Source organism: Stenella coeruleoalba, assembly GCF_951394435.1.
Source record: "Stenella coeruleoalba genome assembly, chromosome: 15".
NCBI lineage: Eukaryota > Metazoa > Chordata > Mammalia > Artiodactyla > Delphinidae > Stenella > Stenella coeruleoalba.
The window spans coordinates 51,994,865-52,012,436 of NC_137161.1; the positions used below are offsets into that span (position 1 = coordinate 51,994,865).

Sequence of the window (17,572 nt, forward strand, 5' to 3'; positions counted from 1 at the left end):
TGTGGACCCCTCCAAAGCGTGGGTGCGCTGCTCCCTGAGGGCTGGGCCTCCCCCTGATGGCCCTTCCTATGGGACAGGGCCTGAGGCTGGTGGCCCGGACTAGGAGCTGCCACCACCCAGGGCCGCATGCACACGTACAACAACCTGAAAAGCACCCAGGGACCAAGGTCTCCAGAATCTGCTGTACCAGGGTACAGGGGAAGGGCAGGGACCTGAGGGAGCTTTCCCCCATGTCTGGAAGGAGCCCAGCTGTCCTGCTGTCCAGAATGCCCTTGACACCATCATGTGTGGTCTGACAGAAGCCTGTGAGACGAGTAGGTCAGCCCTTGCCTGACCCAGGCTGCCAGGACAGGAAATCAGCCAAATGGTGAGGGTCACTGAGGCAAACCCAGGTTCTCCCATCTGTCCCCACAGGCTGAGGCCCAGTGATGTAGAGCAGGGGGTCTCAGCCCAAGAGATTCTGCCCCCCAGGGGACCTCAGACTCTCCAGAGATGTTTTTCGTTGCCACACTGGGCGGAGGGCACTACTGGAATCTAGTGAGTGGAGGCCAGGGTCGCTGCTGAACATCCTGCAACTCACAGAACAGCCCTCGAAACAAAGAATGGCATAGCCCCAAATGTCAACAGGGCTGAGGTTAAGACCTCCTGATACAGAGGAGCCCATGCCTGGGTGCCTGGAGTCTAGCCCAGCTGGGAGAAGGGCTGTGCCCATTCTGCCTGGAGGGTCAGGGCAGCCAGGGGTCCCCAGGGAGGGTGAACTCAACCAAGGCCTCAATGAGGGGCGGCATGGGGTCAGAGCCAATGTCTGCCCAGGTTGGGAACTTGCTCTCCTCCCGACACCCTCCCTAAACTTGGCCTAACTTTCTCTGTCCTCTGCCCTCTCCACCCAGAACACCAAGCCCTGCTCTTAGGCCTGCTGAGACCCTGCCCACCCAGGAAGCCTGCCCAGAGTCCCACCCAGAGGAGGATGGCTCCCTCCTCAACTAAGGGTGGGAGCACCTCGGATTCCCCCAGGATCGACATGGAACTCTGCTCTCAGAACACAGGTGCCGAGGGACCATTTCTGTGGCTGAATTGGCCTGATGACAGACAGACCCAGGGACAGAAGGTGCAGGCCTTGGCTTTTATTGAGATTAGACCTGTAGGCTCCCCGGCCTCTCAGGAGCCCAACTCTCCACTCCGCCCAGCCTCCCAGGTACAAGTGGCCGACTTGAGTTGGAGCAGGCTGCAAGGGTACGCCCAGGCTTCTTTCTGTCCCTCCCGCAGGACCTCCTCATCCTTCCACCCTCGAGCTTTCCCAAGGCTGGCCTAGGCTCTGGTGCTGGGCATCTCGGTGTGGGGATGCTACTGGTGGGGGCTGAGCCCTTCCGCCTGGACCTGTGTCCTCCTCCTGGGCCATCCTTTCCCCTCCTGTCCTGAGCTGGAAGAACCAGCCCTGGCACTTGGATCCCTATGGCCTCTCCAGAGCCCCAGAGTGAGTTCTCTTGCTCAAGGGACATGTGGATTCCTCTGAGGCCCACCCAGGATCTCTTAGGCCTGAGCCCCAAGCCTTCAGGGGCACCGGGCTGGGAGGGGGCACCCTTGGCTGGGTCCATGCTGGAACTGGAAGCTGAGGAAAGCGGGGGTAGAGGAGTCACTTGGAGGGACCTCGGGGAGGCTGCCAGCCCATCCTATGACCCCCGTGAACCTGGCATCCTTCAAAACCAGAGGGAAGGGGGCAGTTCTCCTTAAAACCTGGGAGGGGAGGAGGAAGAGGGAAACACGTTTCAAACTGAAAGGACCCTTCTCTAACATGAACCCCTCATTTTACAAATGGGGAAACAGACCTGGCCAGCGGGGGAGAGCAGTCCAAGGTCCCTCATCAAATGTAGAGCTGGGACAGGTACCCAGGAGGATTGGGAGTGGAGAGGGGCCACCTGGGTCCATCTGAGTGCCCAGCCCAACCCTGCCCGGGGTCTTCCCCTCCTGTCCTCAGCCCTGCGTCACCTGGACAGGTGCTCACCTGTATTTCCCAGGCTGTCGAGCTTCCAGAAGGGCTGAGTGGTGACTGTTACCTGGTCCCAGAGCCCCCTGTGGTAAGTCCAGGGACCAGACTGTGCCCTCGGGTTGTGGGAGGCAGCCCCCAGCCATGAGCTGGCTCAGCCAATGGCTTTCACACTGGCCGGCAGAATGCATGTGGCCTGGCAGGTAGAGAGCCAGGCCCCGGAGGTGGTGCAAGTTCTTGGGCTTGCTTCCCTGGGCACTGGGGCACTGCTGCTGCTGGGCCCCCAGCCCCCCCACATAGATATTGGGTGGCATGTTGGGGTGACTGGTGCGTCCTCGGGCCCAGCTCACTGCATCTGTGGAGGGGAGAGCAGGAGATTGGTGGCTGGTGGGCCACAGCGGCCGTGAGGGGACAGTGTAGTCACATGCTTATGTGATGGGCTCCACCCCTGGCCTGCGGAGCCTCAGCTTACCTGTCTGTCAGATGGACTCCGCCCCCTGTCTCCCACCTCCCTCACCCAACAAAGCACTCCTTCTCCCTCCCAACCAACAGGGAGGGCTGAGAAGCCTGAGTCTTGGCACCAAGATCTCTTTCAGGACTGCAGGCTCTTTCTGTCACCCCTTTTTGCCCCCTACCCTAGAGAGAGCATTCTGGTGCCCAGGGTCACATGGCCTGGACTGGTGGCCATTCCCCTCTCCCAAGATTGCATGTCCCTGAGGCCACCCTGGTGGCTTTGGGCCCAGGTCAGGACAGGAGGGCATCTCTCCTGCCACTCCTCCCCACAGCCTGGCACCTTCTCTTATGTGCAGCTGAGAGAACGCACAGACCAAGGCTTCCATGGAGGGCCAGCCAGGTGGGGGAGGGGCAGCCGGGTCTCCTGTGCAGCAGGACTGTGCTCTCCCCTGCCTAGGGGATGGATCTGCAGGTCTCCCTTGGCAACCAGCTCTGTGATGTCACAGGGAAGACTTCCGGTTTCCCAGATCCCTGAGTTTGGGAGAGGATGATGCTCAAGGGCAGGGGCAGGGTGGGAGGAGGACAAGGGAAGGGGGAAGAACCTTAGGGGAGGTCCCTGGTCGCTCTGGCTTGGGACAGGCCTGCCAAACATTCAGCTCTTGCAGGCTGAGGAGTCACTCCCAGGGGTGACTGCTTGGGATATCAGTTTCCTAATCCATGGGTGGAAAATGAAGGTTTAGGGATGCAGACTTGGTGAGATCTGGGTCAGTGCTTTGAGCATGCTGAGAAGGTGGTATTGGGTGACTGGATAGGTCCCTTAATTTTTCTGTCCATTTTCCCATAAGTAGATGATGGGGTACTGTGGGATCATACTAAGTGTAAGGAAGGCTTTGGAGGAACTGGAACTCTCATATGTTGCTGGGGGAATGTAAAATGGTACCACCAATTTGGGAAACAGTTTCTTAAAAAGTTAAACCTTCAATTCTCTATTCACAGATGACATGATCTTATACAGAGAAAAAAATTAATTCACACTAAAAAAAACTATTTGAGCTAATAAAACTATCGGAGCTAATAAGATTCAGCAACGTCTCAGGATACAAGATCAACATGCAAAATTAACTGTATTTCTATACAGTAGCAAAGAGCAAAAAAAATAAAACAGGAATAAAATTAACCTTGGAGGTACAAGACAACACTGAAAACTAGAAAACATTGCTGGGAAAAAAAAACTTAAATAAATGGAAAAAGATCCTGTTCATGGTTTGAAGACTTAATATTGTTAAGACAACAGTCCTTCCCAAAGTGATCTGTAGATTCAATGCAATTCTTATCAAAATCTCAATGGCCTTGTAGGCAGAAACAGGAAAACTGATCCTAAAATTCATGTGGAATTACAAGGGAGCCCAAAAGCCAAAAACAATCTTAAAAAGTTTGAAGACTCAAGATTTCCGATTTCAAAACTTATTGCAAAGAATGCTACAGTAACCATAACTGTGGAACTGGTATAAGGCTAGACATCCAGACTAATGGAATAGAATAGAGAGCCCCGAATAATTTCATACATCTCTGGACAATTTATTTTCAACAGATCGCCAAGACTATTCCATAGGGAAAATAATAGTCTCTTCAACAAATGGTGCTGGGACAACTAGATGTTCAAAAGATACAAATGAAGAATGAAGCTGGACCCCTACCTCACACCATATACAAAAATTAACTCAAAGAAAACTCTTTGAAGAAATCCTCATCACCATGGATTTGATAATGGATTCTTAGATATGACAACAAAAGCACAAGCAACAAAAGAAAAAATAGGTAAATTGGACTTCATAAAAGTTGAAAACTTTTGTGTTGCAAAAGACAATGTCAAGAAGTGAAAAGACAGCCTACAGAATGAGAGAAAACATTTGCAAATCATATATCTGATTAGAGTGTAGTATCTAGAACACATAAAGAGCTCTTACAAGTCAACAACAAAAAGACAAACAACCCAATTTAAAAATGGGTGAAGAACTTGAATAGATATTTCCCCAGAGAAGATATACAAAGAGTCAACAAGCACATGAAAACATGTTCAACGTATTTAGTCATTAGAGAAATGCAAATTTAAACCACAGTGAGGGACTTCCCTGGTGGCGCAGTGGTTAAGAATCTGCCTGCCAATGCAGGGGACACAGGTTCGAGCCCTCGTCCAGGAGGATCCCACATGCCGTGGAGCAACTAGGCCTGTGTGCCACAACTACTGAGCCTACACTCTGGAGCCCGCGAACCACAACTGCTGAGCCCAAGTGCAACAACTACTGAGGCCCACCCGCCTAGAGCCTGTGCTGCGTGACAAAGATAAGCCACTGTAATGAGGGGCCCATGCACTACAGCAAAGAGCAGCCCCCACTCGCCACAACTAGAGAAAGCCTGTGTGTAGCAACGAAGACCCAATGCAGCCAAAAATAAATATTTTTAAAAATTATAAAAAGTAAACCACAGTGAGACACTACCTCTCACACATGAGGCTGGCTATAATTTAAAAAACCAACCAAACAAACAAACAACCCCCCAGAAGATAAGTGTTAATGAGGATGTAGAGAAATTGAAACCTGCTTATACTGCTGGTGGGAATGGAAAATGGTACAGCCACTAGGGAGAACAGCTTGGCAGTTCCTCAACAAGTTAAACGTAGAACTACCATATGACCTAGCAATTTCACTCCTAGGTATATACCCAAAAGAGTTGAAAACAGGGCTTCCCTGGTGGCGCAGTGGTTGAGAGTCTGCCTGCCGATGCAGGGTACGCGGGTTCGTGCCCCGGTCCAGGAAGATCCCACATGCCGTGGAGCGGCTAGGACCGTGAGCCATGGCTGCTGAGCCTGCATGTCTGGAGCCTGTGGTCCGCAACGGGAGAGGCCACAACAGTGAGAGGCCCGCGTACCGCAAAAAAAAAAAAAAAAAAAAAAAAGTTGAAAACGGGTATTTAAATAAATACTTGTACACAAATATTTATAACAGCATTATTTATAGTAACCAAAGAGTAGAAACAACCCAGAAGTCCATCAGCTAATGGATGGATAAACAAATTGTAGTCTGTCCATACAGGGAAATATTATTCAGCTGTAAAAATAATGAAGTACTGATACACAGGGCAACATGGATGAACCTCAGAAACATAATGTTCCGTGGTAGAAGCCAGATGCAAAATGCCACATATTTTATGATTCTGTTTATACGAAATATGCAGAATGAATAAATCCAAAGTGACAGAAAGCAGGTTAGTGATTACCAGGGGTTATGGGGAAGGAGAAATGGGGAGAGACTGCTTAGTTGGTGTGACATTTCTTTTGGGGGTGATTAAACTATTTTGGAACTAAATAGAGATGGTGGTTGAACATTTCAAATGTATTTAATGCTACCGAATTGTACACTTATAAGGGCAAATTTTATGTTCTGTATATTTTATCACAATAAAAATAAGTAAATGACCAGCACCACTTAAAACTATCAAGGTCATCAAAAACAAGGAAAGTTTGAGGAACTGTCACAGTCTAGAGAAACCTAAGAAGACATGATGACTAAATGTAATGCTGTGTCCTGAATCAAATCATAGAACAGGAAAAGGACAGTAGGTTAGAAATGAGGAAATCTGAACTTTAGTTAATAATAATGTATCAGTATTGGTTCATCAGGCAAATGCACCATACTAATGTAAGATGTTAACAATGGCGGGGGTGAGGGAGAGATGGAATATACGGGAACTCTGTACTATCTTTGAAACTCCTTTGGAAGTCTAAAACTGTTCTAAAAGCAAAAGTCCATTGAAGGGCTTCCCTGGTGGCACAGTGGTTAAGAATCTGCCTGCCAATGCAGGGGACACGGGTTCGAGCCCTGGTCTGGGAAGATCCCACATGCTGCGGAGCTGCTAAGCCTGTGTGCCACAACTACTGAGCCTGCGCCCTAGAGCCCGCAAGCCACAACCACTAAAGCCCACGCGCCTACGGCCTGTCCTCCGCAACAAGAGAAGCCACTGCAATGAGAAGCCAGCGCACCACAACAAAGAGTAGCCCCTACTCGCCGCAACTAGAGAAAACCCGCATGCCTCAATGAAGACCCAACGCAGCCAAAAATAAAATTAATTTATTTTTTAAAAAAATTATCGAAGGGCTTCCCTGGTGGCGCAGTGGTTGAGAGTCCGCCTGCCGATGCAGGGGACACGGGTTCGTGCCCTGGTCCCGGAGGATCCCACATGCCGCGGAGCGGCTGGGCCCGTGAGCCATGGCCGCTGAGCCTGCGCGTCCGGAGCCTGTGGTCCACAATGGGAGAGGCCACAACAGCGAGAGCCCTGCGTACAGCAAAAAAAAAAAAAAAAAAATCATTGAAAAAGAAAAAAAGTTAAACATTCACTTGCCTTATGACTCTATGTCATTCATAGGTATTTATTCAAGAGAAAAGAAAGCATATGTGTCTTTATAAGGATTTCTACATGAATGTTCATACCAGCTTTATTTGTACTAGCCCCAAACTGGAAATGCCCAGAACAGGTGATGTGTAAATAAACTGTGGTGTATCCATACAATGGATATACAACTCAGCAGTAAAAAGGGATGAATTACTGATACAGGCTACAACCTGGATGAGTCTCAAAATAATTATGCCAAGTAAAAGATGCCAGACAAAAAGGAGAATATGTTGTGTCATCCCATTTATATAAAACCCGAGAAATACACCTGTGTACAGTGACAGAAAGCAGAGGAATGGTTGCCTGGGGTAGAGGGAGTGGCAGGAGGTAGACATTACAAAGGGGTGGGACACAGGAAAACAGGTGGCAGATGTGTTCTCTATCTTGATTGTGGGAATGGTTTCTTGTGTGTATACACTTGTCAAAGCTTATTAAATTGCACACTTTAAATATGTGCATTTTATCTTATGTTTAAAAGCTGTTAAAAAATGTAAAAACCGAGGGAGGAGGCTCGGTGCTCCCTCCATGCCCTGCCAGCTACAGTGGTTGTCAAGTGCTGTCTGCCCATCACAGCCTCCACTGTGTGTGTCAGGCATCACAACCTCAACTGTGACATTGAAGAATCTAAGTCCCCCAGAGGTTGAGTAACTTCCCAAGGTCACAAAGCTGACTGCTTTAGAGACTGCACTAGGTGCCCTGTGCACACCAGTTTGCCCTAACTTACACCAGATCTGGTGGACTTCAGGCAGCCTGTTGTGTCAGCTCTGAACTGGGCATCACAGCCAGCACAGAGCATGGGAGGAGGGCAGGGGACGTGGCCTTTCCTGAAAGACCTTTCACTTCACTGGGGTGAGGCATTGTACTCCGACTCACTCATTCAGTCTCAACATGTATGTTCTGAGAGCCTGTGTAGTGCCAGATACTATTGTAGACTTGGGGAGAGAGTTGAGTAGGACAGAGAAGGTATCTGTTTCCACGGTGCATACATGTCCAGATCAGAGACACAGAAGAGAAGCAAGCGAGATGTTTCCAGGTCATACTACGAAGAAAATGAAAGAAGGTGATATGACAGGGAGGGGGCTGGGAAGGGTCTGCTTTGGTGCAGATGGTCCAAGAGGCCTCTTCACAAAGACCTGAAGAACTTGGGAAGAGCACTCCGGACAGAGCGAACTACTTGTGCAAAGGCCAGAAAGCAGGAAGAAGGTGGGTGTGTTCAACAGGAAGCCAGGGAGGGGAGATGGAGGGAAGGGAGCAGAGGAGGCACAGCAGGCGCAGCTCAGAGGGCTGAGTTTTCTTTGAACAGCGATGGGAAGCCATTGGATAGTTTTTTTTTTTAAGCTTTTTTGTTTTTAGTCATGCTTAGTGATATAATATTTTATTCTATTCTATTCGCCATGCCACGCATCTTGTGGGATCTTAGTTCCCCGACTAGGGATAGAACCTGGCCCCCAGGTTCGACAGGGCAGTGAAAGCGCCCAGTCCTAACCACTGGACCCCCAGGGAATTCTCAAGAGATACAATTTTAGATGTGGTAAAATTAACCCTTTTTAGTGCACAGATCTATGAGTTTTGACAAACAGCTACTGTCATGTAATTACCACCACAATCAAGATATAGAACAGTTTCATCACCCCCAAAATTATTTTGCACTCAACTCTTCCTGGCAATCACTGATTTATGTCTCTATATTTTCATCTCATTCAGATTGTCACATAAATGGAATCGTACAGTATGAAACCTTTTTTTAAAATAAATTTATTTTATTTATCATTTTTGGCTGCGTTGGGTCTTCGTTGCTGCGTGCAGGCTTTCTCTAGTTGCGGTGAGTGGGGGCTACTCTTCGTTGCGGTGTGCGGGCTTCTCATTGCGGTGGCTTCTCTTCTTGCGGAGCATGGGCTCTGGGCGCGCGGGCTTCAGTAGTTGTGGCTTGCGGTCTCTAGAGCGCAGGCTCAGTAGCTGTGGCGCACGGGCTTAAGTGCTCCGCGGCATGTGGAATCTTCCCGGACCAGGGCTAGAATCCATGTCCCCTGCATTGGCAGGCGGATTCTTAACCAGTGCACCACCAGGGAAGCCCTTTTTAAATATCTTTATTGGAGTGTAATTGCTTTACAATGTTGTGTTGGTTTCTGCTGTACAACAAAGTGAATGTATACATATATCGCCATATCCCCTCCCTCTTGAGCCTCCCTCCCACCCTCCCTATCCCAATCCTCTAGGTCGTCACAAAGCATCGAGCTGATCTCGCTGTGGCATGCAGCAGCTTCCCACTAGCCATCCGTTTTACATTTGGTAGTGTATATATGTCAGTGCTACTCTCTCACTTTGTTCTAGCTTCCCCTCCTCCCACTGTGTCCTCAAGTCCTTGTACGAAGCCTTTTGAGTCTGGCTTCTTCCAGTTAGCATAAGACATTGGAGATTCATCATTGTCCTTGCGTATTTTAGATCTTTGCTTTTTTAAAATTGCTGAGTGGTAATCCATTGTGTGAATGTACCACAATGTGTTTATCCATTGATAAGTTGAGGGGCACTTGAGTGGTTTCCAGTTTGGGGCAATTATAAAGCTGCTCTCAACATTTATGTATAAGTTTTATGTGAACATAAGTTTTTATTTCTCTTGGGCAGATACCTGGGAGAGAGACTTGCTGAGCTGTACGTTGTGTATGTTTAACTTTATTAAGAAACTACCAACTGTTTTTTCAAAGTGGATGTACCGTTTCATATTCTCACCAATAGTGTATGAAAGCCCAATTTGCTCCACATCGTTTCAAGTCCTTGGCACTGTCAGGGTTTTTGTGGTTTTTTGTTGTTTTAGCTATTCTAATAATTGTGTAGTGATATCTTGTGGTTTAATATGCATTTCTCTAATGACTAATAATCTTGAGCATCTTTTCCTTACTATTTGTAATGAAATAAAATTCATATTTTAAGGCAAGACAAGAAGATTTAAACATAAATTTTTTTCTGCCCATTTGGGCCTCCTCTCTCCCCTGTAGTGTGCATTGTGTATCTGCATTATGCATTAACCAGACCTCCCCAGCAGCAGAAATACCTGCTCAGCCATAAAGCTCAATTTTTCTTCTTCTGATGCCAGTTATATAACTCCTTAGAAAACATTCCTTTCTCAATCTTGTAAGGGGTCATGATGCAGATATCTTTGGTGAACTTTGTGTGCAATGCCAATATAACATTTCCCTTAAAGATAGCGATTGGTGCAGAACACACTGGGTCAGATGATCTGGGGAGATACTGGGCCACACCTAGTGGAAGTTCTTAGCTTAAATACCTACTTAGGACCTTATTAATGTTACTTGTATTCTGTCTATTTTGCAAGATTATAGTTTCTTGTATTACTGAATATGTGACTGAGCCTCTGATGAAAATGACTAGGCTACTTGAAACAATTGATCAAATATACAGTTCTATAACATTGAAGATTTTTTTCTTTTTTTGGCCACACCATGTGGCTTGCAGGATCTTAGTTCCCTGACCAGGGACTGAATCCAGGCCCTTGGCAGTGAAAGCACAGAGTCCCAACCACCGGACCACTAGGGAAGTTCCAAGATTGATGATATTAATAGTGTAACTCTAGATACGGGAAGAAGCAGTAAGAGAGAAGCATTTCCTGGACCATAAAAGACTAGAAAGACAGGCAAGGTGGTCCAGAGGCTTTTGGCTACTGTTAACAGTCCAGTGATAGCACATTGCGTGGCCTATCAATGAAATCCTTGCTTGACCTGGGTATGAGCATTCCTAGAGCCGTGGGACAAACTGGTCATGATATGCTTCCTAAACCGTGGTAGAAATTAAGATGGAAAAGGAGGAGATTGTAAAACAAAGAATGTTGCTCACCATCCAATTCTACAAGAATTGAGTCATTAGTCACTACAGTCACTGATTTACAACACACCCTGAAAGAAATTCAGGGCCAATATCAGGATGAGGCATTTTGTGCTCTGGGAAAACTGGCAGAACTAGCTCTCAGATATTTTCGGGAGAAAATTTTATGAACTCAGTTTCTTGCATCTTCCCATACTTAGAAAAGCACTACAGGGCTTCCTGGTGGCGCAGTGGTTGAGAGTCCGCCTGCCGATGCAGGGGACACGGGTTCGTGCCCCGGTCTGGGAAGATCCCACATGCCGCGGAGTGGCTGGGCCCGTGAGCCATGGCCGCTGAGCCTGTGCGTGCGGAAACTGTGCTCCACAACGGGAGAGGCCACAACAGTGAGAGGCCCGCGTACCGCAAAAAAAAAAAAAGAAAAGCTCTACAACCATTAACTAAGATATCTGCTCCTCGTGAATAGCAGTAACCTTCTACCAAGATGTATGCTTGACTGCACCTACCCCTTAGTCAAAATCACTACATACTAGCCTCCCCCTTTCCTCTTTGGAACATCCTCAGAGCTTTCTGAAAGACTGTCTCCCTGATTATAATCCTCAGGCTGGCCCGAATAAACTATGCATTTCTTAGATTGACTATTGATTAATTTTTTTTGTTGACATTTGCCACATCTTCCCTTGTGAAGTATCTGTTTTAAGTTTTTTGTCTACTTTCTTGTCTTTAATTTTTTTGAAACAATTTTTGACTGGGCCGTGTGGCATGCAGGATCTTAGTTCCTGAACCAGGAATGGAACCCATACTGCCTGCAGTGGAAGCTTGGAGTCTTAACCACTGGACCACCAGGGAAGTTCCTTTTTCTACTTTCTAACTGGATGGGTTTTTTTTACTGAGTTTTGAGAGTGTTATGTATTTTGGATAGAAGGCTTTTTATCAGATGTGTTTTGTGAATTTATTTTTCTAGACTCTGGATTATCTTTTCATGTTCTTAGTGTATTGAAGAGCAGTTTTAAATTTTGATGAGGTGCAATTTATCAAAAAACATTTTTAAAGAGGATGATACTTTTGGTATATCTAAGAACTCTTGTTTAACCCAGTCAGAAAGTTTTCCCCATAAGTTTTCTTCTGGAAAAGTTATATTCGGTTGGCCAAAAAGTTCATTCCGGTTTTTATGTGCGATATTAACGAACTTTTTGGCTAACCCAATAGTTTTTAGGTTTTACTCTTAGGCAAGGGTGGAGGTTCACTTACTTGCATTTCCAACTGTTCCAAAACCATTTGCTGAAAGATTATTCTTTCTCCACTAGAGGGCTTTACCATCTTTGTTCTAATGACCATGTATATGTGGGTCTATTTCGGGACTCTCTTTGAGGTCCCGTGCCTTTATGTGTCTGTTACTTCGCCAAAACCAGTGCAGGGGCGGAGGGCGTCCCGCGGGTGTAGTCCCTCGTCTTCGCCTACCCTTCTGGGCTCAGCTCACTTCGCCTCCCCAGCCCTTGCTGTCACCTATCCCCAACCGTGGCAGCCCAGTAGAGAAGACTCCCAAGTTAGATCACAGCTCATCTGGCCACATGTTGGGCGCGGTCCTCACCCCGGAGCTGCCCCCTCCCTCCACCAGGAGAAACTACAGCTCCAGCTGCCAGAGTTCACGGTTGCCAGGACAACCGCCGGCGCGCGAAGACCCGGGTCAGTTTCCGGCCTGTTGTGAAGATCGAGACGGCTGCGCACGCGCAGATGGCTGTCGGGCCTGCTCTCGCCGCCCCGCTGTCAGCGCCTGCCTGCGACTCGCAATCTGTGGCCTCAACTGCTTCACGCTGCAGGCGCTTCTTGCGGGTTTCGGACGCGGGCGCGGCCAGCCATTTTACACATGCCAGAGAGAAGTGTGCTGGGCACAGGACCCAGGCTGGAGACCCGGCTTCGTGATATTATGTACATTCTTTCTAGAGGAGTTTAGGAGGAAATGAGAAGTAGTACGTAGGGTGCCTCGCACAGCGTCAGGCACTTAGTAGGTCCTCAGGACATGTCAGCCAGTGCCAAACGTCTGCAAACTGTGTAAAGTGGGCCCGGCCGCCAGGCGGGGCGGGACCCCACGCCCCCTCCCTCAGCGTCGCGGGACGTCCCCTGCCGGCTGCCCTTTCTCTGGTGCGCATGGAGCATGCGCACACAGCCCGGCCTTTTCGCCTCCAGTCCTGTTTGGCCCCGGCTGCGCGCCGTAGAGGGCTCCGTGCATTGCCATAGAAACCCATGAGTGCTGAGGGGCAAGCGGCGGAGACTCCGGGATCCTGAGGACCAGGGCGCCATGTCTTTCCGGGACCTCCGCAGTAAGGCAACCCTGACTCCTGTGACCTGCGGTCCTCCCGAGACTCGGGGCTCCGGCCCGCCGGGTTCCCTGTCTGAGCCCCGCTGAGGCTCTCGCGCTGGAGCCCCCTCCCGGGCCTCTGCGGCTCGGGGGCGCCCCTGGCCCGCCGCCCCCCAGGCTGAGCGCCCCAGCCCTGTCTCATAGCCCTTTCTGCGATGATGGGAGGTTGTGTATGTGTATGCGGCTAGTGCGGCTGAGGAACCGAAGCTTTAATTTTATTTAACTTTAATTGACTTATGGGTCTGTTCGCTACTGTATTGGAAAACGCAGAGACCGTTTTTGAGTTGGGTTAGCTTAGAGCTCCGGGAAACGAACAACAACCGAGGAGGGGGCTGGTGAATAATAATTGAGGCTTCCGTTTTTTCGAGTTTTTATGATCTGCCAGGTAGTTACTGTCTTATGTGTGTTCATCGTTTCATTCACTCCTCTGAACAACTGTGCACCTGTGTTTAGAGATGAGGAACTGGGCAGAGAGAGGTCAGGTCAGGGGACACAGGTGGTAAGAGCTGGCGCTGAAGTGTGAAATCAGGTTGTCTAACCTCCAAAGCTTGCATCTTTTCTAAAGGGGCTGGTGAGGAGAAGGGAATCCAAGTGCCTTTGCTAGGAGGGTGGGGTATAGGAAGAATGGGGAAAAGAGAATTAGTTACTACTACTTTGGGGGACACCTGTTACACACCAAACATTTTACATTCAATATTTTATTTTAGTTCTCACTGTAACAGTAAGGTGGTTTGTATAAGTTTCTGGATGAAATACTTTGAGGCAGAGAGGTAAAGTAGTTTGCTTTAGGTCACACAGCTAGAACTGGGTGGAAACGAGGATCAAAAGGTAGGACTGTGTGAAGGAATCTCTTGCCTTTTATACGCTTTCATTTTCTGAATCTGAAGCAGTTCAGCCAACTGGCTCCACCTGCATAGGTGTAGCAGGTGATTGCCGATTTGGTGTGATCTGAGGGGCCTCTTTAAGGCCAATTTTCTAACAATTGCTGGTGCCTGAAATTTCCCCATTAAAGATTACTCCTTTCAGTTGTGAATTGCTCTTTTTTCTATAATGGAAATATATAGGAAGAGGCATCACATTTTATTGATGCCTATTAGCACTATTGTGTGAATCTGTGCCCTCTGGGAGTTGGAGGTTCTTGGTGACCTTGTGTTGTGGAGACAAGTTTCTCCTTCCTCATAGTTGAGGGAGGCCAGCCTTGTGCTAGGGGATGTTGAATGGAGTTGTGTTGGTTAAAGTGTACAAGAAGGGGATTTCTGAGCATTTTGACCTTAAATGAATGCTGTACATTATGCAATTCATGGTAAGATTTTTATTCAGATTGTCTCCATTTTAACAGTAATACTGTAGAATTAACAGAACTGCACTGCTACTTAGCGGCAAGAAGTGTTTAGGGCTTACTGTGTGATGGGAAGGCTGCTGCTTTATTTTCCATTGCTCTATTTAAATATCCCCCAAAACAGCAACAGAGGCCCTCTGCTTCTCTTTCCTCTGCTTATGCTTTCTCTTCTGTTGTCTTGTGAAATCCAGACTAATCTCCAAGGCCCAAGTAGCTTATTTGTGAATGTCATTGGGACATCTTGAATATCCACCTTCAAGAAGAGTGAAGACAGACATTATTTAGCCAGAAGCACACTGAATACAGGTCTTAGCACATCGTGGGAACTAAAAAGATGTTTTATTTCCAAGTCTTGCTTAAAGCTTAGTGACTGCAGCATCTGGTATCAACATGTATTAGTATTACTGTTTCTTAGTCTGTCTCATAATACATCTAAATATTGCTCAATAGTTCAATCATTTTCTTGAAGATTTCTCTAAATACAATGCAACTAATGTTTAAATTTTGTGTTATTAAGGTCCTATATGCCCAGTGGGAAAAAAAGTCAACTCAGAAATAACACAAAAAACACAGAAATAACACACAAAACTTCACCCTACCACCATCACACACACCCCCCCCCCAAAAACCCACGGTTAAAATTTAAACCGTGACCAGGTAATTCTCATTTTGAGTGGTAAAGAGAAAGATATCCAAGAGATAAATGAGGTATCCAAGAGAGAAATTAAATTCACAGCCAATCCCTAAACCCCATTTCAATGTACAGTTTCCTCTTCTCCCATTGAATTTAAATACATGTTTTTCAGGAAGCAGATTAGGTATTTTAACTTTTATCCCTTTTTTTCTTTCCTTCTTAGAGAGTTGATAAATAGTCCATAAAAGTGTCAGTAGGTTGGGAGTAAGAAGAGAAAGCAAAGTGTCTGCATTCATAAGTCGTTGCTGTTTGACGAAGAACTGACTACATTGTGTTTTACCTTGAACAGACTTTACAGAGATGATGAGAGCCTTGGGATACCCTCGACATATTTCTATGGAAAATTTCCGCACACCAAATTTTGGACTTGTATCTGAAGTGCTTCTCTGGCTTGTGAAAAGGTTAGAACTGCACTTTACTGAGGTCTTAAGAATGTATATGAGATGTTATTCATTAGCTACCTAGAAACAGGATGCTTTTGTGTAGCAAAAGGAAAAGTTCAATAAAATTTGACAGACTTGGTTGTAACCTGTTAAAAATCAGTTGAGTTTAAAGAATGCTGTGGGAGAAGGGAGTGTACCAGGCAGCGGTAAAAGGAGAACGTTTCTCAGTAGGAAGCCGACACAGGGGTGCTGGTCCGCATTCTTCTTCATTCCCTCACCTTCATCAGGGAGTGACAGGACCTCCTCACACATTCTGCTGAGTACCTGGCTTGGAAATAATTTAGATTTCATTTTGTGTGAAAAATCTAATCTGACTCAGGGTTGGCAAACTTTTTTGCTAAGGAGATAGTCAATATTTCAGGCATTGCAAGCTACATAAGATCTCTGTCATGTATTCTTCCTTATTTTTTTTATAACCTTTGAAAAATGTAAAAACCCTTTTTAGTTTGCGGGCTGTTCAGGAAGAGGCCAAGGGCTGCCGTCTGTTGACCCCGGTGTGTCATCAGTTACTCGAAGAAAGGAACTCCACTGGGTCAAGGGCAGGCAACCAGAGTAATAGTTCTGATTATTTTAATGGAACTTTACAGTCTGAGATAGATTTAATTTTGTAAGCTGAGCCCCGAATTTGATTTTTGAAATTTGTTAAACGTATTTTTAGGTGAAGATTTGTTCTCTTGAATGTTTGGTATTTTGTGTTGCTTCTGAAGCCTTTCTTACTCTTACTGCCTTAGCTGGGGACTCAGAGCTTCCTGTTACAGATCCACTGTCCTCTCAGTTGCTTTACCTTCTCTTTTGTGAACTTTATACTTAATTACCTTGTGTCTTCTCTCTCTCTCTCTCTGCAATAGGTATGAACCTCAGACTGACATCCCTTCTGATGTTGAGACTGAACAAGACCGAGTTTTCTTCATTAAGGCAATTGCCCAGTTCATGGTTGGTTCACAGTTTTTTGATGGAGTTGTAAAATTAAATACATTAGAAGGAGATGAAGCCTAGTTAGAGCTGCTTTCAGATTTCTTTTTTAAAAGTACTTTCTCCTTCTATTTTTTAAAAAATTAATTAATTACTTTTATCTTTGGCTGCGTTGGGTCTTTGTTGCTGCGCAGGCTTTCTCTAGTTGTGGCGAGCGGGGGCTACTGTTTGTTGCAGTGCGCAGGCTTCTCATCGCTGTAGCTTCTCTTGTTGCGGAACACAGGCTCTAGGTGCGCAGGCTTCAGTAGTTGTGGCACACGGGCTCAGTAGTTGTGGCTTGTGGGCTCTAGGGTGCAGGCTCAGTAGTTGTGGTACATGGGCTTAGTTGCTCCGTGGCATGTGGGATCTTCCCGGACCAGGGATCAAACCCATGTCCCCTGCATTGGCGGGTGGATTCTTAACCACTGGGCCACCAGGGAAGTTCCAGATTTCTAAACACACTCCATTACCAGATTTCTGTGGAGCCATTTTACCAACAAAGTTTTCTGGGTTTTTTGTTTTTAATTTATTATTTGTTAAGAAATTTAGAGTCCCATGCCCCAGCGGCCATTGGTCCCTACAGTCAGGCTGTGTTAGTTGCAGGACCATTTACGTTTCAGGACAGCTAGGCATGGACCCTGCAAATGGACAGCTTGTGCCAGGAGGGGTGGCAGAAGAGTCTAAACAGGCTCTTACAAACATGGGTGAAATTCTGAAAGCAGTAGGCTGTGAGTTCACGAATGTGATAAAAACAACTGTTTTGCTGGCTGACATACTGTCAATGACATCTACAGGCAATATTTCCAGAGTAGTTTTCCTGTGAGAGCTGCTTACCAGGTTGCTGCTTTGCCCAAAGGAGGCCGTGTTGAAATTGAAGCAGTAGCTGTTCCAGGACATCTTGTGACAGCATCACTTTAAGTGGGCCCAGGGTTATTTAGTCTGGAATTTTAAAAATGTTTTAAAATTAACATCTTAATTTTTACAATCTTTGTTGCAAAGTGTAAGGTTGACTGAAATATCTGAAATTATTATGGAAATACCATATAATAAGGAGAATTGAACATAA

At 46.8% G+C, this 17,572-nt stretch overlaps 2 protein-coding genes across 8 annotated transcripts in view; one reads left to right on the top strand and one right to left on the bottom strand.

Moving 5' to 3' along the window:
* Window positions 1-63: 63 nt before the first annotated feature.
* Window positions 64-2,672, bottom strand: LOC307198486 (uncharacterized protein C16orf90 homolog; the record flags this gene model as incomplete). The annotated part of the gene is given in 5 exon segments (XM_079945457.1): window positions 64-1,510; window positions 1,512-1,609; window positions 2,003-2,022; window positions 2,024-2,368; window positions 2,620-2,672. Coding segments are annotated over 5 exon segments (576 nt in total). The 3' UTR covers window positions 64-1,450.
* Window positions 2,673-12,464: 9,792 nt separating this feature from the next.
* The window catches only part of CLUAP1 (clusterin associated protein 1), a 46,448-nt gene continuing 41,340 nt past the window's right edge, over window positions 12,465-17,572 (top strand). For 5 of the 7 annotated variants that reach the window (XM_079944320.1, XM_079944322.1, XM_079944326.1 and 2 more), the window contains exons 1-3: window positions 12,465-13,041; window positions 15,402-15,513; window positions 16,404-16,488. In XM_079944320.1, coding sequence (XP_079800446.1) covers window positions 13,020-13,041; window positions 15,402-15,513; window positions 16,404-16,488 — 219 coding nt within the window. In that variant the 5' untranslated portion in view covers window positions 12,465-13,019. The other 2 variants (XM_079944321.1, XM_079944325.1) reach the window with 2 other exon arrangements.